This window comes from Ciconia boyciana, chromosome 3 (genome assembly GCF_034638445.1).
Source record: "Ciconia boyciana chromosome 3, ASM3463844v1, whole genome shotgun sequence".
NCBI classification, from domain to species: domain Eukaryota; kingdom Metazoa; phylum Chordata; class Aves; order Ciconiiformes; family Ciconiidae; genus Ciconia; species Ciconia boyciana.
The window spans coordinates 30,496,492-30,524,345 of NC_132936.1; the positions used below are offsets into that span (position 1 = coordinate 30,496,492).

At 37.4% G+C, this 27,854-nt stretch overlaps 1 protein-coding gene across 1 annotated transcript in view; it reads right to left on the minus strand.

The window, feature by feature from the left end:
• Positions 1 to 27,854, minus strand: part of EYS (eyes shut homolog) — a 944,771-nt gene that overhangs the window by 299,833 nt on the left and 617,084 nt on the right. Inside the window, 2 exon segments of the mRNA XM_072855247.1 lie at positions 10,604 to 10,695; positions 12,451 to 12,641. Coding sequence (XP_072711348.1) covers positions 10,604 to 10,695; positions 12,451 to 12,641 — 283 coding nt within the window.

Here is a 27,854-nt window from a genome sequence, read left to right on the forward strand (position 1 = left end):
AGCTATCTCCCTGCCTCCAGATGACTCTGACTGAAAGGGAATCATGTGGGATAAAGTAGAAAGACAGCTTCCTTCTTACTAAGTAGGAGTTACAGTGTACAGTATTCATACAGCTCTGTCGGAATAAACAAGACAGCTATACTGCTTCTCCTGCTCTCTGCATATCCCTCTTTCTTCAGTGAGGAAAGGATGGCTTGCATCATCTTTCAGATACTCATGCTGCCTTGTATCTGCCTCAGTACAATGATTTTCAGAAAACTTATGCCTTCAGGCTTCTGGATGCAATGTGCAGTGCCTAACAGCATTTTTCTCCCAGTACAGAACTGGCTAATTATTTTTGTTTTGCCATTCTCTGGGACATCTCTCTAATAGCAGAGCTTGAGTTTTGTGGTGAAAGGATATCTAGCAGGTAAAAAAAAACCTTTGAGGTGAGAGTGAATTACACCTCTTAGATGTCTGCCACTGCTTGTTCATATAGTCAGGGTCACATATTTGAGACATAGGGTTAGCAAGGTCAGAAAGGAATCTTTACCCAGCTTTTATTTTCAGCTTTTCACTGAAGTACTGGCTGGGGTTTGCCAGCTGGAATCATTTGGATATATAAATTCCTCACCAATACTGTGGGTTTAGGAAGAGGTGACCACAGCAGAATATATCTTAGGAAAATATTTAAGAAATAGAAGGGTTTGATTTAACTGAAGTCTGTAACTTTCTGAACAACATATTGATCATTTATGACATAGAGGAGGTCAACCTAGTGGTCCCTTGGTGGCCAAATAAATGTTCCCTTCTGGTCTGAAACTCTAAAATAAGTAAGTTCTAGAAATTTTATCTTAGATAAAAATGGTAGCCTATAGTATCTTATTCTGTAGTGTTCAAATGATGTAACATGCTCATCCATAGAGGGGAAAAGAAGTTCTATAAAATATTATCTAAATGCTACACTGTTTTATCCCTAGGCTCCCTTTGTGATATCTGGTGTATTTACTCTTAATTAATATGCATATATTGTATAAAATATATTGACATCATATGTGAAAACACGAGAACTTAAAATCACTTTGTTTAGGAAGTCAAAGGGCTCAGCAGGTTTAAGTATATAAAAGAAACTACTGGATTGTGTGTATTATATATATTAGGTGTGCTTTCCAAATAACAAAAAACATTCAGAAATAGGATATTGTTGTGTTCTATTAGTTTTTATACAGAAAAAATATTTCAAATGTATAAAAGATGTCAGTTAATATTTTAACTACTTGGTTTTAAAAATTATCAATGTGGGCTATTCTGAGAATAAAATTATGAACAGTCTGGGAAATAAATAATGTGAAGAATGGAGTTAAGAGTTACTGTATAGATCACATGGGATAGAACAGGATTTAAATATGCTTAAACAGACAGCCAGCTAAGGACATGTCCTGAGGAAAAGCCTCTGGCAAATACATAAATTGTTGAGACAGTATCTCTAAAAGATATGGAATTTAGTGACATGCAGCAGCGAGTAAGAGAGGGCATGTTGTTTCTTTGCTTTTTCTGCTGAAGACAGAGAAAGAAAGGCAATTGTAAGTAAGGAAAGAATGAAAAGTTTGTGAATCTCGAAATAAAAATATAGTTTTGTTTTTGACGTTAATGACACTTCAAAGAATAGGTAATAGTTTTGGTAAACTAGTCCTACTACTGAAGTTCTCTACTACTGAAGATGTTCTCTTTTCAGAAAAAAAAAATAATTTAAACTAACTGATATTTTGAAAATACCCAAGATTAATAGAAGATAACTGTATTGATAAGACTGTACATGAAACTAATTTCTGGTATTTGCACACAAAAATAATCTTCAGCTACAGAAATCAATGCTTACTCACAAAGCAAATGGGTAAGTATAATTTCATTGATTGCCTATCACTTTCCTTAATATTTCTTCAGCAGCAGATACCATCAATGCATTCTCAGTATTCTACCTATGTATAGACCAGTTTGCTTATCCAAGTTTATTATTGTTTAATGGTTCTGATGATTTTTAGTGAGATGCTGGGTTTGTATTGACATTGCTATTCCTCTCTAGCATCTACAAAGTCATTATTTCTATAGTGCTTGAAGTCATTAAAAAGGGAGGATTAGGTTCTTGGACAAAAAAATAGTATAATCTGAAAACCATTATTGATTGAACATTTATTCTTAAGAAGCACCACCATTTATTTTGAACATTTGACCTCCAACTAGAAAGATACATTAAGCTACATTTAAATTATCAAGTATTTATGAGATAAAGTAATGAATAAAATTAGTCACAGGAGGGAATGTTATTAGCCCAGCTCCCTCTACTTATCTGTGAAAGGATTAAAATCAAATTAATTCTCTTTAAATGTACTGCACAGGTTAGTAGCATGAACTGGAAAACACATAAAGATATATTCTGACTAGCAAGATTTCAAAACTTTTCCTCTATTTAGTGTTTTTTGATTCATATTTGGTTTTAATCTCACAGTTCATAAATCAGAATCTCCTTTGATTCTCTTGCTTCAAGCCAGCATTGCCATTTCTGTGGCACTGTCATGCTCTGCTAGTGGGCAGTAACAGTGTTACTGTGTAACAGAAATCTTCAGCACCTAGAAATTAGTTTTCCACTTTTTGAGCTACTTGTGCCAACAGCCACTCTTTGTTGTTGCAAAGTCAGTATCTTCTTCCTTTCAAATGTATTCCAGAATACCCTTTTTCGGGGATATTCTTCACTTCTTCCTGTTCATCTGTGTGATAGTCACCATAAGTATTTTAGGTTAAATTTCTTTATCTCTGTCCAAAAAACCCAAACCAAACCAAAAAAAAGAATCGCTCCAATTTTCTTGATACTTCGTGATCAACTCATTCTTATTTTCCACCTTACAAATCCAGGTCTCGACATTAGTATCATTTCAAAAGTTTTCATAATTTTTGTTCCATTTAAAAAAAAAAAGCCTCTACATCTAAACTATATTCTGAGATCAGTTTGTTTTCATTGAGTTAGCCTCTCTGCAATGGATACTGGACAGTAAATGGCAGATACAACCTAATTAGGAATGATGATACAGTGGAATTTAGGAAACGAGAAATGTCATTTTATTACCAGTGTTAATAAATCATAAATGAATTAGACTAAATGTAATGAACTGGACTTCTTCCAAGTAAGACCATTGAGCTGGGAAAAGTTTCAGTCTATACAAAAATTAGAAATTATGAGATAAGTCAGCATTTGTGTTGCATTTCATACACCCCTAGTTTTCACTAGGCACTTTAGGAGAGACTGAAAAAAAGACCAACACAGCCACATAGTATGTTTGTGAGGACCCTATCAGTCGCCAGTTTAGAGGTCCAACAACTTCCTAAATCATTTGTACTGGTAATAAATATAAATCAGGCTTAACCCTGGTTATGTCCAAGTGTCTCGTCCCACTCGGTGGGTTGCGAGACGGGTGAATCTTTTCGATTCCCCAACGGTTTGTGTACCGACAAAGGCCGATCTCTTCTCTGCAGAGCTGCGTGGTCGGTAGAGTCACGACAATGACTCAGAAGAACAGGCTGGCCAGCAACTTTATTAACTGACGAGTTCCACAAACAGACAAACTTAACGAACTGGCGAGCTCAACGAACGAACAGAGGCGATTTGGCAATGGAGCTATTTTCCGGGCAACCCGTCACAATTTATCCCAAACTTGCATATATATTGGAAGAGCAGAGGAAGAGAGAAGCAAGAAAAGGAAAGGAAAAGAGAGGAGGAAAGAGAAAGAAAAAGTATCACCACCCTTGGATCCCACGATGACGATGACAGACGTGGCAATCCTCCAGTGGTGGGCGCGCGCGCTCTTCCCTGTGGGAGGGCATGTCTTTTATAAGCTAATCCCTGCCTCCAGGTATGCCCCTTCAGGACTTACATGGTTCTTGTTCTAGAAAGTTCTCAATCTTCTGTGCAGGCACTGGGGGAGGGGGGTGGTCGCGAGGGGCCTCTTGGGCGGTTGCAAGCCCCTTCCTCAGATCAACTCTGTGTGACCTCTGGCCATAGATGGTCAGGTCCGGCAGAATCCAGAACTGCACATCCTCCGACGCACTCTCCACGTCCCGTACGTCCTGCTTCCGCTCTCACCCACTCCCGCTCTCACCCCATGCTCGCAGACCTGCCGTCGCCATGCAAATAGTGCCTCGCCTCACCACAATGTTTGAGACATTAACTCTTTCAGTCTCTCACACCAAGTACATCAACAAACATCTTGCAGCTGATGCAAGTCCATTGATAGCTTCCTTGGGAGAGGCCCAGAAAATGAAAAGAGCGTGAAGCTATCTTATACCAAGAATTCACTTCTTACAGCATTATATAAATATTGAATACACTTCTACTCTTATTAAGCAGCAACCATTGCTATTAATATCTTGTGGCTTACACTATTTTTTGAGGAGAAGGTCCATTAAGCACGTTTTCATTAAGTAGAGTATATGGCATTTACACATTACCTGAAACAACGAATGGATGACCTCTTCACCTACATGCTGTTATGTTAAAAATCAAGGCCAATGTTTGGCACCTTTGTGATAAAATAAAAATAGGAATTTACAATAAAAGTGAAATTAAATAAACAAAACAGAGAAGCATCTGCAGTTTTTTCTAACCACTTTATCTTACTTACCTGAAAGCCCTAGGGAAAATATGAGCTTTGTAGCATATTCTGAAGGATAATAAATACAGCATATTTTGTACCATATGGATTATCTCAGGCCTTCATAAAAAGCTATCAAAAACAAGCAATATACAAGCTCCAAAGTGAGCATATGTTGCATTATGGCATGATTAGAAAGATCTTTTTCTGACTAGAGGAATCAGAAAACATCTACATCTCAAAACCAAGACAATCAATCACCAAAAGTCCTATAGTTAACTAGTGGAAACCTCAAACTACAAACATTATGAGTTAAAGGAGAGGAGTAATGCACTCTTTAAAAAGCAAAACTGCCACATTCTGCAGTTGGTTTCTAGACTGATGGAGAATCTACACCAGTTTTCTAATCTTAATGGTCACGGTTGATTAAAAAAAAAGTTCAAAGCGGACAGATTTATTTTAAAGAAAGAAGTTGTATTGGTGACATCTACTGCATAATCAATTTATAAGCTGATAGATTTGCTAAAGCAATAGACAATTGTGATCTGAGATTAAAAGTAAAATAAAAACTGTTTTTTATTGAATCAATGAAATTAAGACACTACTATTATCAGTACTGAAATAATTGTTGAAATGGAGCAAAGCAGACCAAGAAAAGGACAAATTTCTAATACTGCTGCTGCAGTTTGGCCTGTTTCTGCAATACATGTTACTTTATCAACTTGTTTTGATGACAAAGACTGAAGAAGATAAATCTTAAAGCATTTAATGAAGGCAGTTTTATAAAGGCTGGAATGAGAAGACTGTGGTAGAGCATGCCCTGCATTGCCAGTAAGGTAAGTGTATCTTCATAACAAAACCCAACATGTAAACTTCCCAATGCTTGAGTCCCTTTAACATTTCCTTCCCTTCACAATACCCTGCAGAAATCTAATCCCTGTGGGATATTGCCCATATCCATTTTTCACTGTAGCTCTTTCACTTCCCTGGCAACATTCTTAAGAAAACCACAACCATACAATCAGATGTGAGTGAAATTATTTTCAGTAATAGCTAGACTTAGTAAACAACTGTACTAGCTTACACTTAAAAGATAATTCTCAGGCACTGCTCTGAGGCAAACCTTGGCAACGTGTTGGTTTTAGCAGCCAATGCCATAAATAAAGACTAATCTGATGCAAAAAGTTATATCCTTTGCAAAATTATCAAGCTATCCAAGATCTTGATGCAAATCCAGTCCTCTTATACCCAATTTTATTAAATGGTTACAATTGTTGTAGCCACAACCTTCCATCATCATGAAAAATGTGTTTCAGCAATGCTGCTATTTTACTTTCAGCATGAATATTCTGGTGAACTACGAGAACTGTATACAGTGTAGTGTCTGACAGTAATATGCACGTTTATTTGCAAACATTAAAAGGTGTGACATTTCTTTTATTCACACCAGGAATGATTTCTGTCAGATAAAGGAAGCAATAAAATGTTCTCCTGTAAGCAGAAAAGGAAGATATTATCGCTACTTAATTTTCACTGTATTTCAACTTCTATTACACAATACTCACTACTTTTAAGTCTATTTCTTTCATTTAATATGATATTGTAGAGGCAGTATATTCTTTGCAGATGGCTTATCTTCAGTAGCTGAAATGCATTGCTCTTAGTGAATTTGAAAGACAAAAATCTTTCCATCACAGGGCCACATCAAAAGGGCTCCAAACAATTAGGAATACTTTAAGTAATGAGAATGTGCAGTTTCTTTCAACAAACTAGTACTAAACCATATTTTTTTTAATTACCCATGATGTCTGTTCATAATACTTAACATCTGCAGAACAAAGACAATTCCACACTGTGCATATCCACTATGTTATAGTATTCAGTATCTCCTACATTCCCATCCTGACTTCGCCAACTTCCCAGATACCATTGTTCAAAACTTAACTTACTTATCTCACTGCAAATCAGTTCTGTGAAGGTTAAACAATGTTTGCAAAGCTCTAGACAGCTACTGAATAAGCTACGGCAATTTTTCACCAAAGTTATTTTAAGTTTTACTATGCTGTATTATACTACAGTTGATTAAATTAAATTTAAATTTATTATTAAATTAATTATGAAATTAAATTTTAATTTCATAAAAAAAGTAACGTATTTCAAGAGTGACTCTATCAAATCTAATTGTTGACAATATATATTTAATTGTTAATAAATAACAAAGTACGTAAAGCAGTGGCTATTATACTTTTCTGTACAGCATATACATTTTCTTAACTCAAGCACATGTGAAGATGCACTAGATGAAAATAAGAAGCAACTTCTAATAAAATCCTTCTGACATCTGCACCATTAAGATTTTAAATCTTAGAATCATAGAATCATTTAGGTTGGTAAAGACTTCTAGGATCATCAAGTCCGACCATAAACCTAGAACTGCGAAGTCCACCACTACACCATGTCCCTAAGCACCTCATCCAAACGTCTTTTGAATACTTCCAGGGATGGTGACCCAACCACTTCCCTGGGCAGCCTGTTCCAATGCCTGACAACCCTTTCAGTGAAGAAAGTTTTCCTAATATCCAAGCTAAACCTCCCCTCGTGCAACTTGAGGCCATCTCCTCTTGTCCTATGGCTTGTTACTTGGAAGAAGAGACCAACCACCTCGCTACAACCTCCTTTCAGGTAGTTGTAGAGAGTGATAAGGTCTCCCCTCAGCCTCCTCTTCTCCAGGCTAAACAACCCCAGTTCCCTCAGCCGCTGCTCATAAGACTTGTGCTCTAGACCCTTCACCAGCTTCGTTGCCCTTCTTTGGACACACTCCAGCACCTCAATGTCTCTCTTGTAGTGAGGGGCCCAAAACTGAGCATAGCATTCAAGGTGCGGCCTCACCAGTGCCAAGTACAGGGGCACAATCACTTCCCTAGTCCTGCTGGCCACACTATTCCTGATACAAGCCAGGATGCTATTGGCCTTCTTGGCCACCTAGGCACACTACTGGCTCATATTCAGCTGGCTGTTGACCAACACTTCCAGGTCCTTTTCTGTCAGGCAGCTTTCCAGGCACTCTTCCTGTAGCATTGCATGGGGTTATTGTGACACAAGTGCAGGACCCAGTGCTTAGCCCTCTTGATCCTCATACAATTGGCCTCGGCCCATTGATCCAGCCTGTCCAGGTCCCTCTGTAGAGCCTTCCTGCCCTCAAGCTGATCAGCAGTCCCACCCAGCTTGGTGTTGTCTGCACAATGTCGACTTAAAACAATGTCCAAAAACCATTTCCAGTCTACTAAAGTGAGTAGGGTGATTAATAATTGCTCACTAATTAGCCTGAATCCCATAAATGGTATGCATTCCTTCTCTTTCAACAGCAAAAATCAGTGTGGCCCACCTTACCTGAGCTGTCCTGAAATAATTACCATTCTCTGCAACTGAAAGAAGATAACTCTTTCTTCCTTCCTTTTTAGGCTCAAAAGGAACACCGGAAATAGAACTTGGGTTGTTTTTCTCTCCAGCTATTGACATAGGCTGATTTATAGATTCAAGTTATTTTCTGCTTGATGGAGTTGGGGGAAAATGCATAAAACAGGTGCACTCATGGCATCACGTCATCACAGAATCGTATAGGTTGGAAAAGACCTTTAAGATCATCGAGTCCAACCGTCATGGTAGTTAATGCATGCCTGAGTAATGTCAACGACATGACAGTTCTAATGCTCCGGCGCCACTGGAAAGGATGTTTGTCTTCAAGTCTCCTACAGTACTGAGGGTTCAGGTATTCATATTTTTGTTATCTTCAGGATCTTAAATCTTTCTTAAAATGAACAACAAAGGAATAACAATAGAATTCTTACGGATCAAACTAGCTAACAGACTAAAAATTTTACGTCTCCACTCCTTATCCACTTTCTCTGTGTCACTTGGGATTTTTTAGACTTCTTTGGTATTCTCCCTCAGTTGTCTTTAACGCACTTGCAGAGTCCTTGATTGTTTAGTCACCGTTCACACAGAAGTGCTTAGTACCTTTATCATCTTTATCTCTCTTCTCTAAAAAAATATCCAATTCTACTTTCTCTATTTGGAGATTGAGAGGGAGTCAAAGCAGAGAAATAAACAGAACTGCATATGTTATTCAAGGTTTTAGAGAATCCCACTTTTATCAGTGTCATAGAGATGTCTTCTATTCCTTCCTGGTCAGAGAGGAGCTTACACTTGCTTTTAGCTTCCATTAGCATGGTTTGGTTTTATGTTATTCCTTTTTTGGATGATAAGCACAACTGCAGTGAATTACCAGCTGTTGGTCCTTGCGTTAGTTTGCATTGTCTTACCATGTGATCTGGAGTTTGAACCTGGTTTACCATGCTGGAAAAAAATATGACAGCTATGATAGCTGAAATGCAGCAATAAACTGTGGTCCTTCTCACTGACTACTCATTGCCATATCTGAGGCAGCAAGGCACAATATAATGGGTACAATCACCACTACAGCTTCCAATAGAAGCTAAGGGTCCAGCTGTAGTTGCCCTGCAAAAGTGCTTCATTTGGCCACGTTTGGACAGATCTAGCTATAAAAAGCTTATTCCAGTAAAAGACTTTTGTTCCTTCTGTACCCCTTCACAAACTTTTTAGGGAGTAATTTACTCCTGAGAGACAAGCAGAAAGCTAGCTCTCTTTCTTCTTGCTGGACTAGAGGACTTGGACCTATTTTAATCTGTCTAATAGGAACTAGGCACCTGGAGAGCTCACTATGACTCACGTCTAATGTTCCTATTAAATGAAACCAAAATTTTCTCTTCCAAGTTCTTAAAAGGTTGTGGATTCTAACAGCACAGACTTTTGGTCATTAGATACATCTATGTAAATTTGCTTGGTTTAAAAAAAAAAACAAAATACAAGCAGGTCACCATTGCCCCTGTGCAAAGAATCTTTTTTCACATGTATTTGAAAAGGAACCACTTTTTATTAGTGATCCAGATTCCGAGTTTAACTTAGTAAAAAGATTAGTGCACCCTGGCAATCTATAACAGGTCTGAACTGTGTTTAGACAGCTGTTCTAGAAATCTCAACTAAACAAAAAACTGACTCTCTCTTTTTTCTGCCCCCTTTTTTTTTTTTTTTGAAAGCACAGATGTCATCTCAAAATCAAGTACAGTTGATTTTCGTAGGTCATAATTTGGTAGGTCAGAATTACTTTGTTCAGCTTCACAATGCAAGGGAGTCACCAATGAGTTTGATTACAAGGCCTGCTGAACTTTGGTTTCCTGCACATCTATTTCCAGACAACACCAGGTGCTTTTTCCCCTTTGATTTCCTATAAGCATTTCAATCCAAATGTGATTGCTTCAGTCAGCCTTCTTGTGGAGTCTTACAATGGTGGGTATTTATGTTATTCCAAAACATACATTTGCCTTTCCCATTACATTGCCCTGACAGGAAACAAACATAATCTGGAAACAAAGAACATGGAACACCTACTACCTACCTCATTTTCTCTTCATTTTATCCTCCTTCAGTTGCAAGTATTGTTACTTTTGCAGGAGTAATATATCCTATTGCGAGTTGCAAGTCAGTGACAGCAACAAAAGACAGTGCTGCTTCTATCTATCTATCTGTTTTCCAATATTTTTCTATTAGTCACACTCTCACTGTCAGAAATTAAACTGTTTCCTGCACTAAGTAGCTTGGACCTACTGCACAGTAGCTTCCCTGCCTGAATATTTATCTTTGCTATGGTACATGATTTCAATGAGAATAAATTTATTTCCACTGAGCACTTCAGTGGTGTGATGAGCACTGTCAAACTGTACTATAGTTTTAAACATTCTTTCCAAGGATGTGTTGTAGTCCACACTGCCATAACATGATTTTACTGCACACGTTCAGGTATCACTCATGAGATATAATATCATTGGAATTTACTAACTATCCAACCTAGATGATCTTTGAAGCAATTATAAACACAGACAACAGTAAAATATAAAACTTACCTAATCTGCACTTTATACCAGTGTCCATCATCCACTCTAGCAGTAGTAGCGATGTTTTTGACTTCTGCTGCTTCATCGCATAAAAACTGGTACTACAGAGTGGGAAAAATGCTTTTATTACATAATTTCTAATAATTAAACAGCTATAGGCTTAGAAACTTGAATTTAAAAATAACAAATGGTTTTATAAAAACCTGAAGGATGTCATGTGTATCAAGAAAAACTAATGTTTCATTAAAGATCTGGATCAGGGAATCCCTTGCACCAGAAACATACAAGCACACATATAGGCTTCCCAGCCTGCATGAAAATGCTTTAATCTTTGTGTATTGTACAATCAGATATTGTGGGCCTGATTTGCAAAGAAGTTGACCATCTGCAACCCAGCTGAAATTAACATTGGCCACGGGTGAATTTTACTTACCATTTTATGGCCTCCTTACACTTCCAAACACGTAATGTAGCATGCAGGCTTGAGCATTTTGGAACACCATTTAATTTCCTATACTAATGTGAACAAGCACTTGATTTCATGGTTTGTCTACTTGTAATTGTAGCTTGATTGTGAGCTTAGAACCATTTGTTCATTGGGCTTTAAATCTACATTTAATTGACCGGCTTTGTGAATGATTAAGTGAATTCAATTAGTTTTAACATGGCACACTGGGATCTCTGAATAGATTTTTGTCAATTAAAGTACTTTCATATTTTATGGTGCTTATGATATGTTAGAAAAATATTTTTCTGCATCATTACTTTACCATGAATACAAGCAAGATGGACTTAAAGCCGTCAACATTTTCTAAACGTTGGATAACTTCCTGCCCCTGACTAATCTCATTTGTTCTGGATAAAGATAGTCACAATATAATAAAACACAGTAAATCACAATATAACAAATGAAAGTAAAAGGTTATTTTATTCTTTTTCTGTTTATCTGCAATTTGTATACCTTTTTAGTATGATCATGCTCTTTAAACATGAAGGCAAATATAACTCAAATATGCTGTTCCTAACAGTCATTTCACAATCCTTGCAGAAGAATATAATTGTAGCCAAACTTGTGGAAATTTTTAACAGGAAAATAGAAGATCCATTATGAGAAAAGTAACTTCTCTTTTACTATCTTTTTATAGCCTCTTTAGTATCTGCCCATCTCTTCATAAAGCTCAAGCTTCATCTCTTCCTCAGAAAAGAAGGAATAATTTGCCAAAGGTAAAGACATACTGGGATACACACTTCACTCCTTAATGTTTATAAAGACATGTATTCCTATTTAGTTTGTCCACAAAAACCAAGCAAATGTTTTTTGGGATCCTGTGGAACTGTGAATTAACATGACAGATGAAGTAAAAGGTTTCTACTCAGAGTCACATGGTAACAAAGACCCTCTATTCCCTTACACAGTAAATTTTCCTATGACAATTCACTCAGTTCCACAGCCTCCCTTATAACAATTCTAATGAACTTGCACATGAAGAGGTTAGGTAGGTTTAGGCTTCGTATATAAAACAGAATACCTTAATTTGTACCAGTTGCAAAGACAAAATCTACATTCTTTATTTTTGTCCTTTAATATGTACTTTTTATACGAGACATTCTAATTACAATCATTATTCAGTTTTCCTCAAGCATCACCTCTTGTGAGACATATTAATCATATTAGCCATGAATTTGACCTAACAGCAAGTTTGACAACTATTTTCCTTCAAATACTAAAGAATCTCAAGACTCTCTGTATGTCTATCTACTATCTTCTACAGTAGGAAACAGAAAAAAATATTAAAGTTTTTACAGATCCTAACTTTTACTTACTTCTCCTTCAGTGGGAGATTTTGATGCCTTACCTGTAAGGTGCCATGTTTGATGAAAAGCTGAATTAAAAAATGTCCTGTTGTTTCTGGACTCCGTTCAATATACAGGAGGAGTCCATGAGGATTATAGGTCTTAAATTCCAAGTGGATGAAGTTTTGCATGTTCAAATGCAAGCCTTGAAATTCCAGGTAAGAATCACCGTAATAGCGAGCATAACTTAAATCTGTAAATAGAATTTTGGGAGATATAAGGGTACAAAGACATTTTTCTTCTTCAGCTACTGCCTTCTTATTCTGCTAATGGTGGCAAAGATATAGGATACTCTTTTACATCTGTCAAGGAGATAGACATGAATTTGACAATTGATGTTAGTTTTCTTCTGTGACACACTGAGAAGACTACTAACACTGAGAACTTATAAAACTAGACATAAAGGTTTAGATCAAATTATATTAAGCAGACAAGTAGGATCAATGCCTGAAAGAAAAGGCTATGAAGATGATAGCACTTGGAACATATATAGCAGCTGTGGCTCCCCATAAGTCAAGAATAGTTTTTTAAAGTTAGGCATTCATATAGTTTTTGATGCAAGAGTAAATGAGTTTTAAGTCTTTGCAGAACCAAAACATTATGGAAAGGGAGGAAGATATTCCACCACGTAATTATGAAATTGCCATCTTAATCAAATATGTCAACGATTTCTGTCTGAAACAAACAATGGGATGTTGCTAGGGTGAAAGCTAAACATTTCCCTCTGACTACACCTAGCTTGTTTGATTTATCTAGACCCCTCTTACCCTCCAGCAGCCTGTGCCATACCTGGCAAGGGCAGATGCAGCTCTTATTTAAATGGAAAAAGTATGTGAACACATGGCTGCAAGCCCATCAGATGACACAGAGTACACTTAAAAGAGGTTTATTTTTCTTTTTTTCCCTGTCTCTCTCCCTCACTTTCCTCTCCTCTCTCCTTTCCTTTTCCCTCTTCTCTCCTCTCCTTTTTCTTCTCCTCTCTTTCCTTCTTTCCTTCCCTCCCTTTCTTTTCTTCTTTCTTCCTTCCTCTTTCTTTCCTTTCTTTCTTTCCGTCATTCCTTCTGTCTTCCTTTCTTTTCTCTTTTACTTTGTTCTTATCTTTTTCTAGTTTTCTTTTCCTTCTTTCTTTTCTTTGTTTCTCTTTCTCTCCCTTCCTTCCTCCTTTCCTCTCTTCTTTATCTTTCCTTCCTCATTGTCTTCCTTTCCTCCCTCCTTTCATTTCTTCCTTCTTTTCTTTCCCGCTCCATCCTTTCTCTCTCATATGTTGTGTTTTTACAAGAAGAGAGTATTCAACATGCACATAGGTATCCATTCATGCACAAATGCATACAGCCATGCACTACTTTTAGTTTTTTTACTTGCTAATATTTCAACTGAGACACAGATCAATATATTTATCTGCTCATAAGGAATTAAAAATGTGTGTCCTCTTCCACACATGTAACATGATGAGTTTAGTTGTTTCATTTTAGGACAGCTATGGTATTTTGATTTTTGCACAAGCAGAAGTATGCTTTAGTCTCACTTGAGGAATCATCTAGCATACAATTATTCACTTGACCAACTTTATGAGACCGATAAAAATTTGAAGTAATACTAACAACTCACCCATCTTGTTAAAAAAAGTCAGTACAACAATATGAACCTAGACACAATGCATAACACATAATAAGTGAGTAATTCCATTTTGCTTGGCTCAGGTTTCACTGAATCATCTATACAGTGATTCTGAGTATCTCTGAAGGTCACAAATCCCATTTCTGTTTTCCAACATAGGCAAAATTTTAATCTGTTCTGACACCAATTCCAATAGCAAATACATTACTATATATGCTTAAATTCTAAACATCAATGATACTGGGATAAATTACAAACTATTAATCCTGCTCTCCTGTATATCACTGTAAGATTATGCTGAATTTTATCCTTTCATGACTTTTCAGAAACCTATTTACAAAATCAGAGTCACTGTGGTCAAATCCCGAAACAAAGCTCTTCTTAACAAATTCTCAGGAAGAAGTGAAGAGAGAAGCAGCAACAAATCAGTAATATATGTACACATATAACACACAGTAAAACAAACCAAAAATTTCAAGCAATGCCAATCAATGACCAGTGATGCAAAGAAGATGACCTTATAATGTTAAATGTATTTAATCTTTAAAAATTCTGTTTTGAAATATAAGTCTGTACATGTAAATTTCAGAAAACTCAAAAAATATACAAAATTGCATAGAAAACTTCAATTTTATAAACAGGACCATTTCTCCAAGAAAGGGCAGACACAGCTTTAGAGGATTACCTCCAATCCCTAACCCTTGTTTGTTTTCCTTCCTGAGCTTGCCACTGAGCGCTAAATCTTTCCCATTTGCCCTGAACTGCCCCTGCACATTGTTTTGCTTCTCCCATGGAACCACTCAGTTATCCCCATACTCCTGAGATACTGATATCTAACCAACGCTTTTTCTTGACTCCACTTAGATCAGCTTGGCTGAAGGACAGCAAAGCTGCATGGAATATCTCCTTCCTGCAGTCCTGATTCCTTCTGTATCTTCTCAGGTTTTTGGAGGTTTTGTGGTTTTTTTTTTTTTCATTGTTCAGCACATAATTAAGTAGACATGTGAAAACTGGTCAAAATTATGTCAGTTCTTTGGTGCTTTGCTAACAGAAGGCATCTGAGCCCCTAGAAATCTCACTGCAAGAGAGTAAAATCTGTGAGGAGAAAAAAAAGGTGGGTGGGGGAACAAAGCAACTTACTCATGATTCCTGAAGCTATATCTAACTTTGGTAACTCAGGCCAGACTGGATTAGCTACCAAATTTCAAGAAAGACCAAACAAGCAAAAGCTAGTGGCTTCTACCTTTAGCTTTCTATGTATAATTGTAGTAAGTACACAGAGCACTGCAGTCAAAAAATTGTACTTTATTCTCACTGACATCCATGTTTTTTTATCTTCCTATGGCCACAAATGATACTGCCTTGCAAGACAATACATTCCGTTATTCCATGGATTTGGGGCCAATTTGGCTTCTACATGGGAGATATATTCATGCTGCTAACCAGAAAGCTTTTTAAAGGAATCAGATCGGTAGTAAAAGTGCTGCAATTGCTTTACGTCCATAAATATGGAAAGAGTTAATGAGAGAAAGCACTGAAAAATATTTAGCAGGCTCCAGGTTTTTGTAAAACCCCTAAAATGGGTTTGAATCACTTGAATCACAAATGGTTACATACCTTCCCACAATAGCTATTAACATAACCCACTGCTGTGGTTTTACCTATAAAAATTCTCACATTGTTTGTAACAGTACACAATCTCTTTTGATAGAACATAAGCTTTGCTTATAATTCTTCTACTACACTTCCATGCAGCTTTTTCATTTGACCTCTAGAGTTGGCTTCCTAGATTGCTATTTGTCCTAAAGCAGAGTGCTCATCACCCAAGCCTTTAGAAAATAAAAATAAAAAATTGAAGCTGTATTTTATCTTTCACTCTGAATGTCTAACACTTGCTTTCCTAAGAAACAGGAAAGCCCTTTGGCCTATAAAATCCTTTCAGTTGTAGCTCATTCCCCTGTGTACATACAGCTCTACATGTTTTTCTGTTTACATGAATTCACATTAATGTCAGAATGTTAAAAGGTTTGAGACCTAGCTGTAATGGTGGTAAGCGCATACACAGGCAGGTCTGCAGCCCAGCTGACTGGCAAGCTTCATTAACTCTTGCCAGCACCTACTGGGTTTCCTCCGTTCCAATGAGCTTCAGCTGCATCAGCTTCAGAATGGAGGTCTCCAAATTTAAAACTTCTCTAGAGCTAGACAACTGTAAGTCTTGTTTTTTAAAGGCAGGGAGAGATAATCAAAGCTTTTAATATGCACAAGAGCATATGATCCTGTGGATGATGGAGCTTTTGTCTCTGGATATTTCTATGTCTAATGCATACTCTGCAGTTTGTACAGATTCAGGCACAGAGAGGATTCTAATAAATGTTTTTCTTTTTTCTACTGCTCTTCTTTTTTGTTATGTTACACCTTAGGATAAAACACTCCTGTTCAAGCTATCATTTTTTCCTCTTTCATTGACACATCTTTTACATCATTTACTATCCCTTTAATTAGAAATAACTTACAACATTCAAAGGGAAGGCCTCATTGCCTGCGGGAAAGACTCTCTCATGAAAAATATGAACTATGAATTTGCTATTTGGAAATGTTATTTATTTTTTATAACGAAAGAACAGATCCCTTACAACAGTATATAACTGTGGTCATAAGAAAATTACGTTTGTTTAAAACTGGGGAATGCGAAGTGACAAAAAGTTTTAGAAAAATGAAATGAAAAGGTCAGAGCAAGGACTGTTTCACTGGGCTGGCTACAGACCCCTCCAGCCCAACAGCCAACTTCCAAGGGCAGCCCACAGCCCAGGCTTACGCAAACAGCATGCGAGGAGCAATGCTTCTCCTGGGACAGCCCGTTAGCTTCCACCATAAGCAGTGCCATGGCTTCCTCAGCCAGGGCGCGTGTGCAGCCCACCACACTGGGCATCCACCCGTGCTTACCACCTCCTGTGAGTATGGCTGGCAGGCAGGCCAAAGACATAAGCGGCAGCCTCAGTGTCCTGCCACGCCAACAGCTGCCCCCTGCACCACAGCTCCCCCTTGGCCTCTCACTACTGCTGGTGGCTGGGTCTCTCAGCGTGCCCTGGTACAGCACTGTGTCATCAGGTAAGGGAGCAGCAGGGAGAGAGAGGCAGCTGCACACCATCAGGGAAAACGAGGGTTTTGCAGAAATGTAGGGAGGGAAGAAGCTGAGCCACAGGAACTAAAGGAGCAGGCACAGCTGGAGGCTATGGCCCCCTGCGGGGGGGGGGGGGGAGGGGGGAGACCGGGGACAGGGGAGAGGCCGGAAGCTTGTGACCTCTGGTGACAGGAGGACAGCTCCTGATAGACCTGCAACTGCCCAGGGCACCACTGAGGGCAAACAAGATGCTTCAGGAGACCCCTCAGAGCCAGCACAGCCCACACCTTGTGTCTGCAGAAGGGGGCAAAGGTGAGTGAGACTATTACTGAAGACCATTACTGTCTGCAGAGTACGGAGGTGTCAGTCTGCCAGTCTGACCTGATGTCTCCAGAGGCTTGCTGTCTGGCAGGGCCAGGATCCAGGATTTTGCACAGGGACCCGCAAGGCTTGCCCAGCCCACTCAGGGTTAACCCTTGCTACTCTTTCATGTGGGCACCAACAATGCTGCCAGGGTAACCTGAAGCATCAGGAGTGACTGCAGCGCTCTGGGCATGAGGGAGGAAGGCATGGGGGCCCTCAGTCCCACCAATGAGGGTTAAAGTCCTGACCAGCAGCCAACTCATCCAGCAAAACACCTGGCTGTTCTGCTGACACATCTAACCAAGGTGGTGCAAGAGTGTTTTTGCTTGTTAACCTAGTGAAGAGGACTGTAGACTAGGCGTGCTGGGGGACAGTTACCATAACCTGAAGAGAAGTGAGGAAGGAGCAGATGTGTCTGGGCAACAGCATGATAGGAAGCTCTTGCAAGATGAATTTAACTCAATATGTGCTGGTATAGGATGGACAAGCTCCTCAATCACTGACACTTGAAGAAAAGAACAGTACAAGCACTGCAAAGAATTACAGATGGTAAGTCAGTTAAAACACCATTATATTTAGTTAGCCCTCCCCACCATTTCATTCTCCTATGAGTATTCCTACACAGTATCCTTTTAAATTACAAGAACACCTGTAGAAAGTTGCAGTTTAACAAATATTTTTGTGAACATATTTTGGGGAGATTAGTGATGGCAACAATTCTTCAAATACCCTGAAACTAATAATTTCATTTTAATTAATAAATAAATCTTCAGTCCTCCAATTAGGATGGCACAAAGCAAATTCAGCCATGATACTTTGATGTGAAACTTTATCTCTGGGCTTATTTCTTTACTTTCTGAGGAACACAGGAAATACATGGACAAAAAGTAAATTTTATTAGTATTACTTTTATCTTGAAGTTGACTATTGGAAAAAAAAAAAGGAAGGAAGACCTTTACAACCAGTCTTTCTTAGTGGTAAAGCTGCTTAGTGGGAGTTCCATTTCTAGCTGGAATTTATTTCTTTAATAAAATATTACTGTTCTGCACCCTGGAGATCTTCGAAGAGTGACTCTAACTACTGTCAATTGTAGTTAAATATTTTGTCAAAACTACAGTGTATCTAACCTTTGCACTTAATACCAATAAATCATTTCAAACACTAAACTGCTGTTTGCACTTACTTCATTCACTATTTTTACTGTACAACTGTGTTTGTACCTATAGTGGGAATTCAGTTCTTCCTGGTACACGCTACCTTCTCTGTACTACCAATAGGTATGCACAGTGTTAATTATGTGATTTGATTGCATTTCAACCACTGCTGAAGGTTCCCACATGCAAAAAAGCTTCACGTGAGGAAAAACAATTGCCATGACAGAGCAAGGGTCCAGCATTATGTTCATGCTGAAGATCAGAAGCCTTCAGGGAAGGCTTGAGGGGGACCTAACAGCAGCCTTTCAGTACCTACAAGGAGGTTATTGAGACAGTCAGGCTCTTTGTAGACAGGAATGATAGGAAGATAAGAGAAAATGGTCTTAAATTGAAACAGGTAACTTAAATCAGTAGAAACATGCTTGCTGTCCTAACTATAAAGAATTTATGCCTCCTCAGTTTTGTGAACTCTGACAGCATATAAAAGCAGAGTGAATGGATAATATTAGTCATATGATGTCTTTTTTTTTTTTTTACCTCTTTTAGACCCTCCTCTCTCAGGTGGCCTATGCATGTAGCAGTGTTTTTTCTTTACTCTCCATATGCTGAAAGTACTCCAGCTTTCATTTTCTTTACATTTCTATGTTTTATCTCCAAAACCTGCATTTCTTTGAGGTTTCACATTTAATGAGTCATGTCAATCACTCTCTTTTGCATTCTAAAATAAGGTCAATCATTCCAGTGAGTCCTGGAGGACAGCCACAGCAAAATAATCCATAACTTTTATTCTTTGTTCCCTTAAATACAATAACCTTCTTCATACTTGTAATCAGTATTTTAAAGGTTTTAGTTTATTTTCAAATGAGTCTCATGTTCTTCCTTATGTTTTATTTAGTCTTTTCAGCTGAAACACCTTAAAGACAGAGCAGAACAATGATCCTCAACCATTATTTCTATTTCCAGATGCAGTGCTATTTCACTGTGATATGCCTCACCTTTGGTTCCACATAACATACCCACAGTTACAGTGAACCTATGTTTTATGCTGTCAGGGAAGCCTGTGCTGCATGACTAGCAGAGAATTATAGTTATGTTTTTCTCCCAAAGTTGAAATGTTCTCTAATGTGGCGTGCTAGACAACAATAAAATGTGGCTAACATCCAGAACCATTGCCAGTGCAGCCCACAAGCAGCTTTCAAGCAAAGAAAAACAACAGTTATGAATAAGCCCTCTTTACTGTTCCTTTGTCATGCTTACACAGAGCTACAGATTCGAGTAGACTGCAAAATTCTTCTGAAAGGAAAACATGGCTATTTTAGAGCTCCTGTAATTCACAATGTCTACACTTCTAGCCTACACATACATGCATGCACAAACACAAACGTAGAATTAATCTGCCTTAAAGGGATGGAAATTCAGACCCTAAAAACCAGGAAGCTCCTTCCCTTTTCTTGCAATTATTGTGTATCTTTCCTTTCCTCACACATGCATCAGTCATGCCTGTTGATCCGTGTTTTGATTCTTAACTTCTTTGTGTTCAAAAGTCAGTCTGCAATGGTCTTGGTAGTGAGATCTGCACTTACTCTCCCTGCTCACTCCATAAAGGGGACAATTGGCTGCATTTTCTATTAATTTTCAGTTCTCCCCTCCATTCTGTTCAAGAGTTATAAAATACAGTTGGAAACAACAAAAAAATCTATACATACAAGATTTTCTTACACAATACATTTTCAAGTTATTTTTTAAAAAAGATATATATGCACAAACAGCACAGATCTTTAGAAAGCAGAGAGCTATAAAGAAGCCCAGACTACAGTAGGAATTGAAATTCAGAGATTTCTAATCATACAAGTAGCAACATTCAGTAATACAGACTTATTTTATGGGAAGTGGAAGTAAAATCCCTTTTTAAAAATGTAAATAATTTCTTTGTTTCTTATTTACAATATTTGGATACTGTGGGTAAAATGGGCATGAAACTTGTTTATATCCAAGAATAACAGTAGATTATATTCACAGTAATAATTTCCATTTTCTATATCTTGAGATAGTGTCCTGGTTTCAGCTGGGATAGAGTTAATAGGTAGTACATATCAGTTATAGGTAATACATATCAAATTTCTATATGTATAAAATACATAAAACACACACTTTTTAAAATCTCTTGGGAAGGAGGAAAAGAGTTTCTTTTAAACTATTCTAAATTTTTTACTTAAAAGAAAACTCACTGAACACCAGGAAATAGCTCTATTTTTGTCCCTTTTCTACGACTCATATGGGCCAAAAAAAGAGGTTCTGGAGAGCTCCGCATGGAAAGGAAGGACTGGAATGCTGGACTGTGCCCAGAAATGCGGACTATGCCTCACACTGGCATATGGTATGTGCCAGTAAAACATTTGTCCTCCAACAGTCTTTCAAAAGTATAACTTAAGTGAGTCCATTTCAAACTAAATGGAAATCAGGTGTACCTTTTTTTCCCCAGGTATAACAGTTTGGAGAGCTCTAACACCTGTACCTTTATTCATGAATGCAGAGAATTCCTGAATTACTTTGAAAGTATTTTAGGATGACAGATAGTCAACTGTAATGCATAAAATGAAGCTCCCAATTTCTGTTGATTTCCATTCCAATTTTCATTGATGCCTGCATTCTGACAGCCAAATTGATGGCCATTTACAGATGCTCAGGTCAGCACTTTCGATTCAACATCTTTCCAGAATCACCTAGTGCAGGTAAACTGTGGCTATGATCTACCTTGCCAGGTAAAAACTCTGAGGCATTTATTCTGTTAGGTTCTAATACTAAAACTACTTAAAATGTCTGCAGATGAAGAGGAGTATGACAATCCTGGAAGTTTCAAGCATTTCTGTTTTAATTTGGTATCCTACTCACTCATTCTTTAAAAAAGTATTTCTCTGTCTACAAATAAACACCCATAATTTATTTTCTAGAAAAGAATAGTTCACACATGCAGCAAGAGGAGTGGATGCTATATGCTTATGTATATATTGGAGTGGAATATTATGTATATATTATGTATATATTGTCTGATTTTTTCTTAAAAGTACACATAAAACAGTAAATAAATTAGTTGATTACCATACATTTAAAAATAATTTCTCTACATCTTTTCACACATATATTGACTGCAAAGAACTGAGAACATGGTAAATCTTGGCCCCTCCTTGAACTTAGGGAAAAGGGGGCAGAGTCTTCTAGCAGTAACCCATTTAAATTATATAAGGCACCTGGAATGTAATTAGTGCAGGAAATAGTTTTATTATTATCATTGAAGTATAAATAGTTCCTAAAACAGGATTCTGTTTCATGCTCAAGTACGGATTTTAACATCAAATACACTGCATGACTAGATCTATTAATTACAATATTAGCTTAGTGAGATGAACTGAGACTTGTGTGACTGCTGCCTGCCAGTCACATGAGAGATTTTTCAGTATGTGGGCTCGCTCAACAACATATAGACAATGGAGAGAGGTGATAAGTTTTACTGCAATCAGCAGGTGAGTAGAAGAGATTCTCCCACTGAAGGTCTAAAAACATATATATATGAAAAATTGGGAAAAACTCAGCTGTGTGTCGTTCTGTTTCAGCTAAAGCCTGTGTTGTTTCTTTCCTTTTTAAATATACCATAAGGGACATAGAGAGGATCAAGTATTATTACAGCAGAAATCGAGAGCAGCTCTTACCGTGGGGATACTTTGGCCTGCTCTCAGCAGAACTTCACAAGCCTTGCTAAAATCTTTTCCTTTTGCTGCCCTTTCTACAAAGTGCTGGCAGCTGGCACACAGCCAGCACCAAGCCCAGTGCCACTGCTTGCATGTTGATAACCCCCACGGCTAGAAAGCATTAGAGCCACCACTGGGATAGAAGCAGATGTATCCACAAGAAACCGAGCTTTTTCACTTCTCCTACTTATAAACCAACTTGTTCTTTTCAGTCTCTTACAACTAGACTTTGAACAAACAGAACAGAACTAATTTTAACATCTTATCAACTATTTTAAAGATTACAACCAATATCAATGGTCACAGCATGAAGTGTACATAATACGGCTTTAAAATGTCCTTTATAATATTGTAGGTTACTCCAGAAGGCAGTTATCTTCCCCATTATTCAGAATAAATAATATAGATGGGAATAGCACGATAATCAAAATCTTGCAATGCATTGCAAGAACTGCACACTGAAAGCACAACGTTTTAAGTCTATCATACAAGAAAAATTAGGCCAGTAATCATCCTTCTCCCCCTATCCCCCAATACCAAGTCAATCACTTAAAAAAGGTTATTTTCTGACTAGAAAACAAAACAAAAAAACAATTGTGAAATCCAGAAAAAAATAATATTTCTATCTGTCCAAATCAACTGGTAGAAGGGATGGATTTTTTAGATTTGTTTTATGATGTTTTGTTTTTTCTAATGCAGTCAAAAAAATCACCATGAAGAAGGTGCAGGGACTATCCAACTATGGATGTTACTTGAAAGTGGCACTTACAATAATATTGTGTATTCTATGCATTTAGTTGAGGATGCATGTACAGTATCTACTGTAGCAGAAGGATAATGGAACTCTCTGTGAATAATTTGTTCTTGTTCCAGATCCAGATCTTCACAGATCCAACATTTTGATTTAGCAATTCAGCTTGAATTCATTTAGCACTACACCGCTATGGGAGAAGTGATATTCAGGTGATTTGCTGACAAGTATTCTCAGAAGTGTGCTTCTTCCTGTTGAAGGTTATTGGAGAAACTCTTGTGGAATCCTAAGATTAAAACTATGCTTATCCTGAAAACCATCTCTCCTCAGTCACTGATGAAATACTGTGGCAAGATGGCACTGTAAGGCTTGCACAGTAGCTATGCTTGTTCCTCATAATTTATAGTAATTACTTTTACCTATTAATGGCACACACCTCACTAAATTGACAGCTAAGTTTTATCTGTTCTGTATTTATAAATAAATATGTTGTATTTACTGCAGTTGCAACTTTGCATAAGCCCATATTTGCCCAATGAGTTGCAGTTAAATTGGCCAAATACATGTCTCTATCTTCAGCATGCCTTGTTTTGGTCATGGCTACGTATGCCAGCTCTCAGAGTGGTACCAAAACTGTTACTGGGCAGGTATGTCAGCTGCAGAATCTGTCTTTATCTTGGACATACGGAACCTGAAAACAGTCCCAACTGAAGCTGCACCTTCAGACATGGATAGTATTCACAGTAGTGCCCTATCAAGCTGTCTTTTACAAATAGGGCTGATGCTATTGATCCTAAGTGCGAAGCCACGGTGCTCTGAAATAATACTTCATTCACTTCGTCTGGTGAAGTTGTGACTCTTTCAACTAATATCTTACATATAGTACTGTGTTCAGTCTATCTGTATCTCTCTGCTTTCCTTTACCCCAAAGTACTTTGCAGTGCAAATATGTGGCTATCTCATGAAAGAAATACTTAAGTACTCAATTAAGAGCGTGGCGAGCCTTATTTCTACTTCATCTTATGTCAAGTATTAGAAGCTTGCAGGCTGTCTTGTATGCTGGTATGCATTTTATTCCCACTTAACTTGTGAGTTCTAATGAGGACCTGCATGCACGCAAAGCATCGACAAAAAAACACTCAGTGAATGTTAAAAACACTTATCGTACACAGTATTAACTTCCTCAATGATGTCCAATAAAGGAGGCATAAGCTAGATGCAAACGACATGCCATTTTCTGTTTCACTTTCTGAGTCACATTGGTCTAGGGTCTGCTAATGTGAACAAGTACTATGGAAACAAATGCTGCCATGAATATTTAAGAATATAAATAAGGAATTAATCATTAATAACACAGCAGACCAACGTTACACCACATGAAACTCAGTGAATGTTTTGAAGGTCACACAAATGAAACTCTGATTAAAAACAGGATCAGGAAATTTAGTAGGTATCATTTATGACACATAATCTATTACAGAAAAACAAAACTCAAAACCTAAAATAGATGGTTCATAAATTATATATGTACATATATAATAATATATAGTCCCTCTATAATATATAGCTATATATATATAGCTGCTTCCCCTCCTGTTTTGTATGTGATCTAGTCACTTGCAACATATAAATGCAAAATTCTTATTTAATAGCCCTTTAATATGGGAACTGGCAGCTCAAAGGATGGGGAAAATTCAGAATGATAGTGCTGCTTAGGTAATTTATTTCAAAATATACATTTGAAGTAATGTCTATACTGAAAAATTTAAGTTTACATTTGGAGTTCTAGTGTAAGCACTGTAGAATAATTTCCCCTGTGCAGAAGAACTTACTGTGCAAAAGGAAGCCATACAAATTTTCTGTAGCAAAGATTTTGCATGAATCATGAAGATAAGATTAAAGTTTGCAGACACAGGACATCTTCCAAAATAACTATGTGTATGGAATTTGTCTGTGGTAAAGAAAAATGAGAAACTTCTTGTCACTTCAGAGTAAATACATGTGTTTGTATTATGCTTGACTGTAGTGTCTTTGGTTTAAATGCAGATTGGACTCTGAAGAAACTACACTGTGGTTGGGATAGAGGCATTCTAAACAAGGATTTGTGGAAAGTTTCCCACTTTTGATCATGATATCGAGTTAAAAAGAAAGCGAGCTTCAAACCTAACCGAGAGGACATGGCTGAAAGATAAATGGCTTAAAAACGCTAGCTAGCTAGCAATCAGGGCTGCAAAACAAATAACAGTTACCCATACACCTTTATATGTGAAGAAAAAAATAAAAGCAAATAGGTAAAGATGTCTGCTATCAAGATCACACAGACAATTAACGTGGCAAGAATAAGAATTTTTTGCTTCTGAAGAAACCATGTGAAATACATAATATTTGACTATGTGAAAACAAAAAGGCAGGATTATCTGTGATCAGAACTCAGGTGGAAGCTTATGCAAAGTGGTTATACTATCTGGCAGTATCTGAAACAGCAGGAGAATTAACTTAGTATGTAGAGGTCCTTGCCAGCTTTATGCTTATGTTTGCACTGAAGTAAGGCGAGGCAAGTAGGGGCGGATTTAGATTTCATGTCACAAACACAAAACAGCAATAGCTCTTCTCGCATTGATGGCATGGTGTTGACTCTTCCACAACTAAGAGGAAACCAAAGTCAGCTCTAGAAATTCTAGGAGATAAATGAGAGGTCTAGTATTTAAAAGGATCTTTCTCTGCAAAGGCACCTGAGCTTCTCCAAACAATCTGCCTGGTACTATTGTTCATATGGATCCCTTTAGATATCTTATTCAGATTTAATTCAGAATGGTCATAAAGTGATGGCCAGAGTAGAAAATGCCGTCCTAAAATTTATAATTAATTCTGTTTGGTCTGGAATTACTTACCACCTCCCTAGTCCTTTAAGTGCAACAGTTACATCTTAAAATCAAGAGAGAATTAGGAAGAAGATGAGTAAAACCATTATCTACACTTGAAATTGTTTCTCTCTACGGTAAAAATGAAAAGAATCTTCAATTCTTATTTTGCAGGGAATAAGATTACTTTTAGGTCAGTATAAGAAAAAAAAAAAAGTTACATATTCTGGTTCTTACCATAAGCAAAATGTCTCCTTTATATCAAGTGAACTGTCTGTGTTCACATATTACAAGTCTACAGTCATACTTACTTTTGTGATGTACACCATTCAGTTCTGCTGAATATTCTACCAAGAGGATGCTATTTCAAGTTCTCCACTATTTTTTCTCCTACGTATTTCATTACAAAAATAAACTACCTTAAAATATGAAAAAGCACCTGTTTCCCTGTTTAGATTTTGCACCCACTTTTGCCAGAGGTACAGCAATACTCTTTGCTGATGTCCATATTAATCAGAGTCATTCTCTTGCTCTGTTCTAGTATATGGGTTTAGACCACAGAAATCACTGCACAGCTTCATGAGGTGATACAGAAATCATGCCAGTTTCATACAGTTTTTAGCTATACAAATGATTGCACTGCCTGTGTCACAGTAACCCCAAGTTTTTCTCTACTGAGGAGTTACTGTACATAGAAATAATGCTCTGATAATTGCTACTTGGCAATTCACTTACAAGGCAAATCTACTGAGCTTCTTCATAAAACAAAATAATCTATTTCTTTTACTAGTTTATCAACAAATTCCCTATGGGTATGAAAGTTTATTCTGCTCAAAAATGCTGCTAGAGCACCAAATGCTAAAAAGAAAAAAAAAAGAAAATGTGCAGTTATTTATGTTTGAGGCATATTCTGAAGGACAGCATGGGTTCAGAATTAGTGTCAGTTAAGAGGATCACTTGATCAATGGCTGGGTTATCTAATTTATCCATACAAAAGCTGGAAAGCAGCTCTATATCACACTGTCTTCCTGTTCAGTCAATGGAGAGGAATGCCCAGTGGGAAGTTCACCCCATCCCAAGACAACTTTCTAAAAGAATGGAAAGAAAACTCTGCAAAGGCTTCTTTTTCCACTACTGAAAGATCCTAGATCACCATCTTATATCAGTCACTTGGAGAATTACTAATGTCTATATGGAAAGTGTCTTGCCCAAGAAGACAGCAGCAATTTTTATTTGGTTTTATAAATCTCTGTGCATCCAAGTAGCAGAGCTACTACAACTTTAGTCTGCTTTAGAAAGAGCCCCTTACTGTTGTGAGTTTGAATGGACCTGATGACTATAATTTCAGTTATGTATGTATTTCCTAATTTGCCTACCCCCTTTTAAGAAAAAAATTGGATATCAGTAAGCTGGTTACAGAAGACTCTGTTTCAACTTTATACTTATTCCTTAGTAGCCTTTACATAATTTTCTGACTGTGATTGTTTCTATTGCTGAGATTATATTAAGTAGGAGCAAACCCAGTGTATTTTTTACGTCTTGTGCATACCACTAATATTTAAAAACAGTCTCTATGTTTATCTTCTAATAAAAAAAAATCTTTGTAAACAAGGTGAATGTAAACCACCATTTTACCTGCTTCTGATATCTCTAATCTCCACGAAAGGTAAACAATCAAGACAGAAATATTTGAGGAATTTGAGGAAGAACTGAGGTACAAAATTACAATTTGTATAGGAGCTGGAAATAGCTTCATTTCACAGCCAAGCCCACGCAGAATTCTTAGTTGTTGT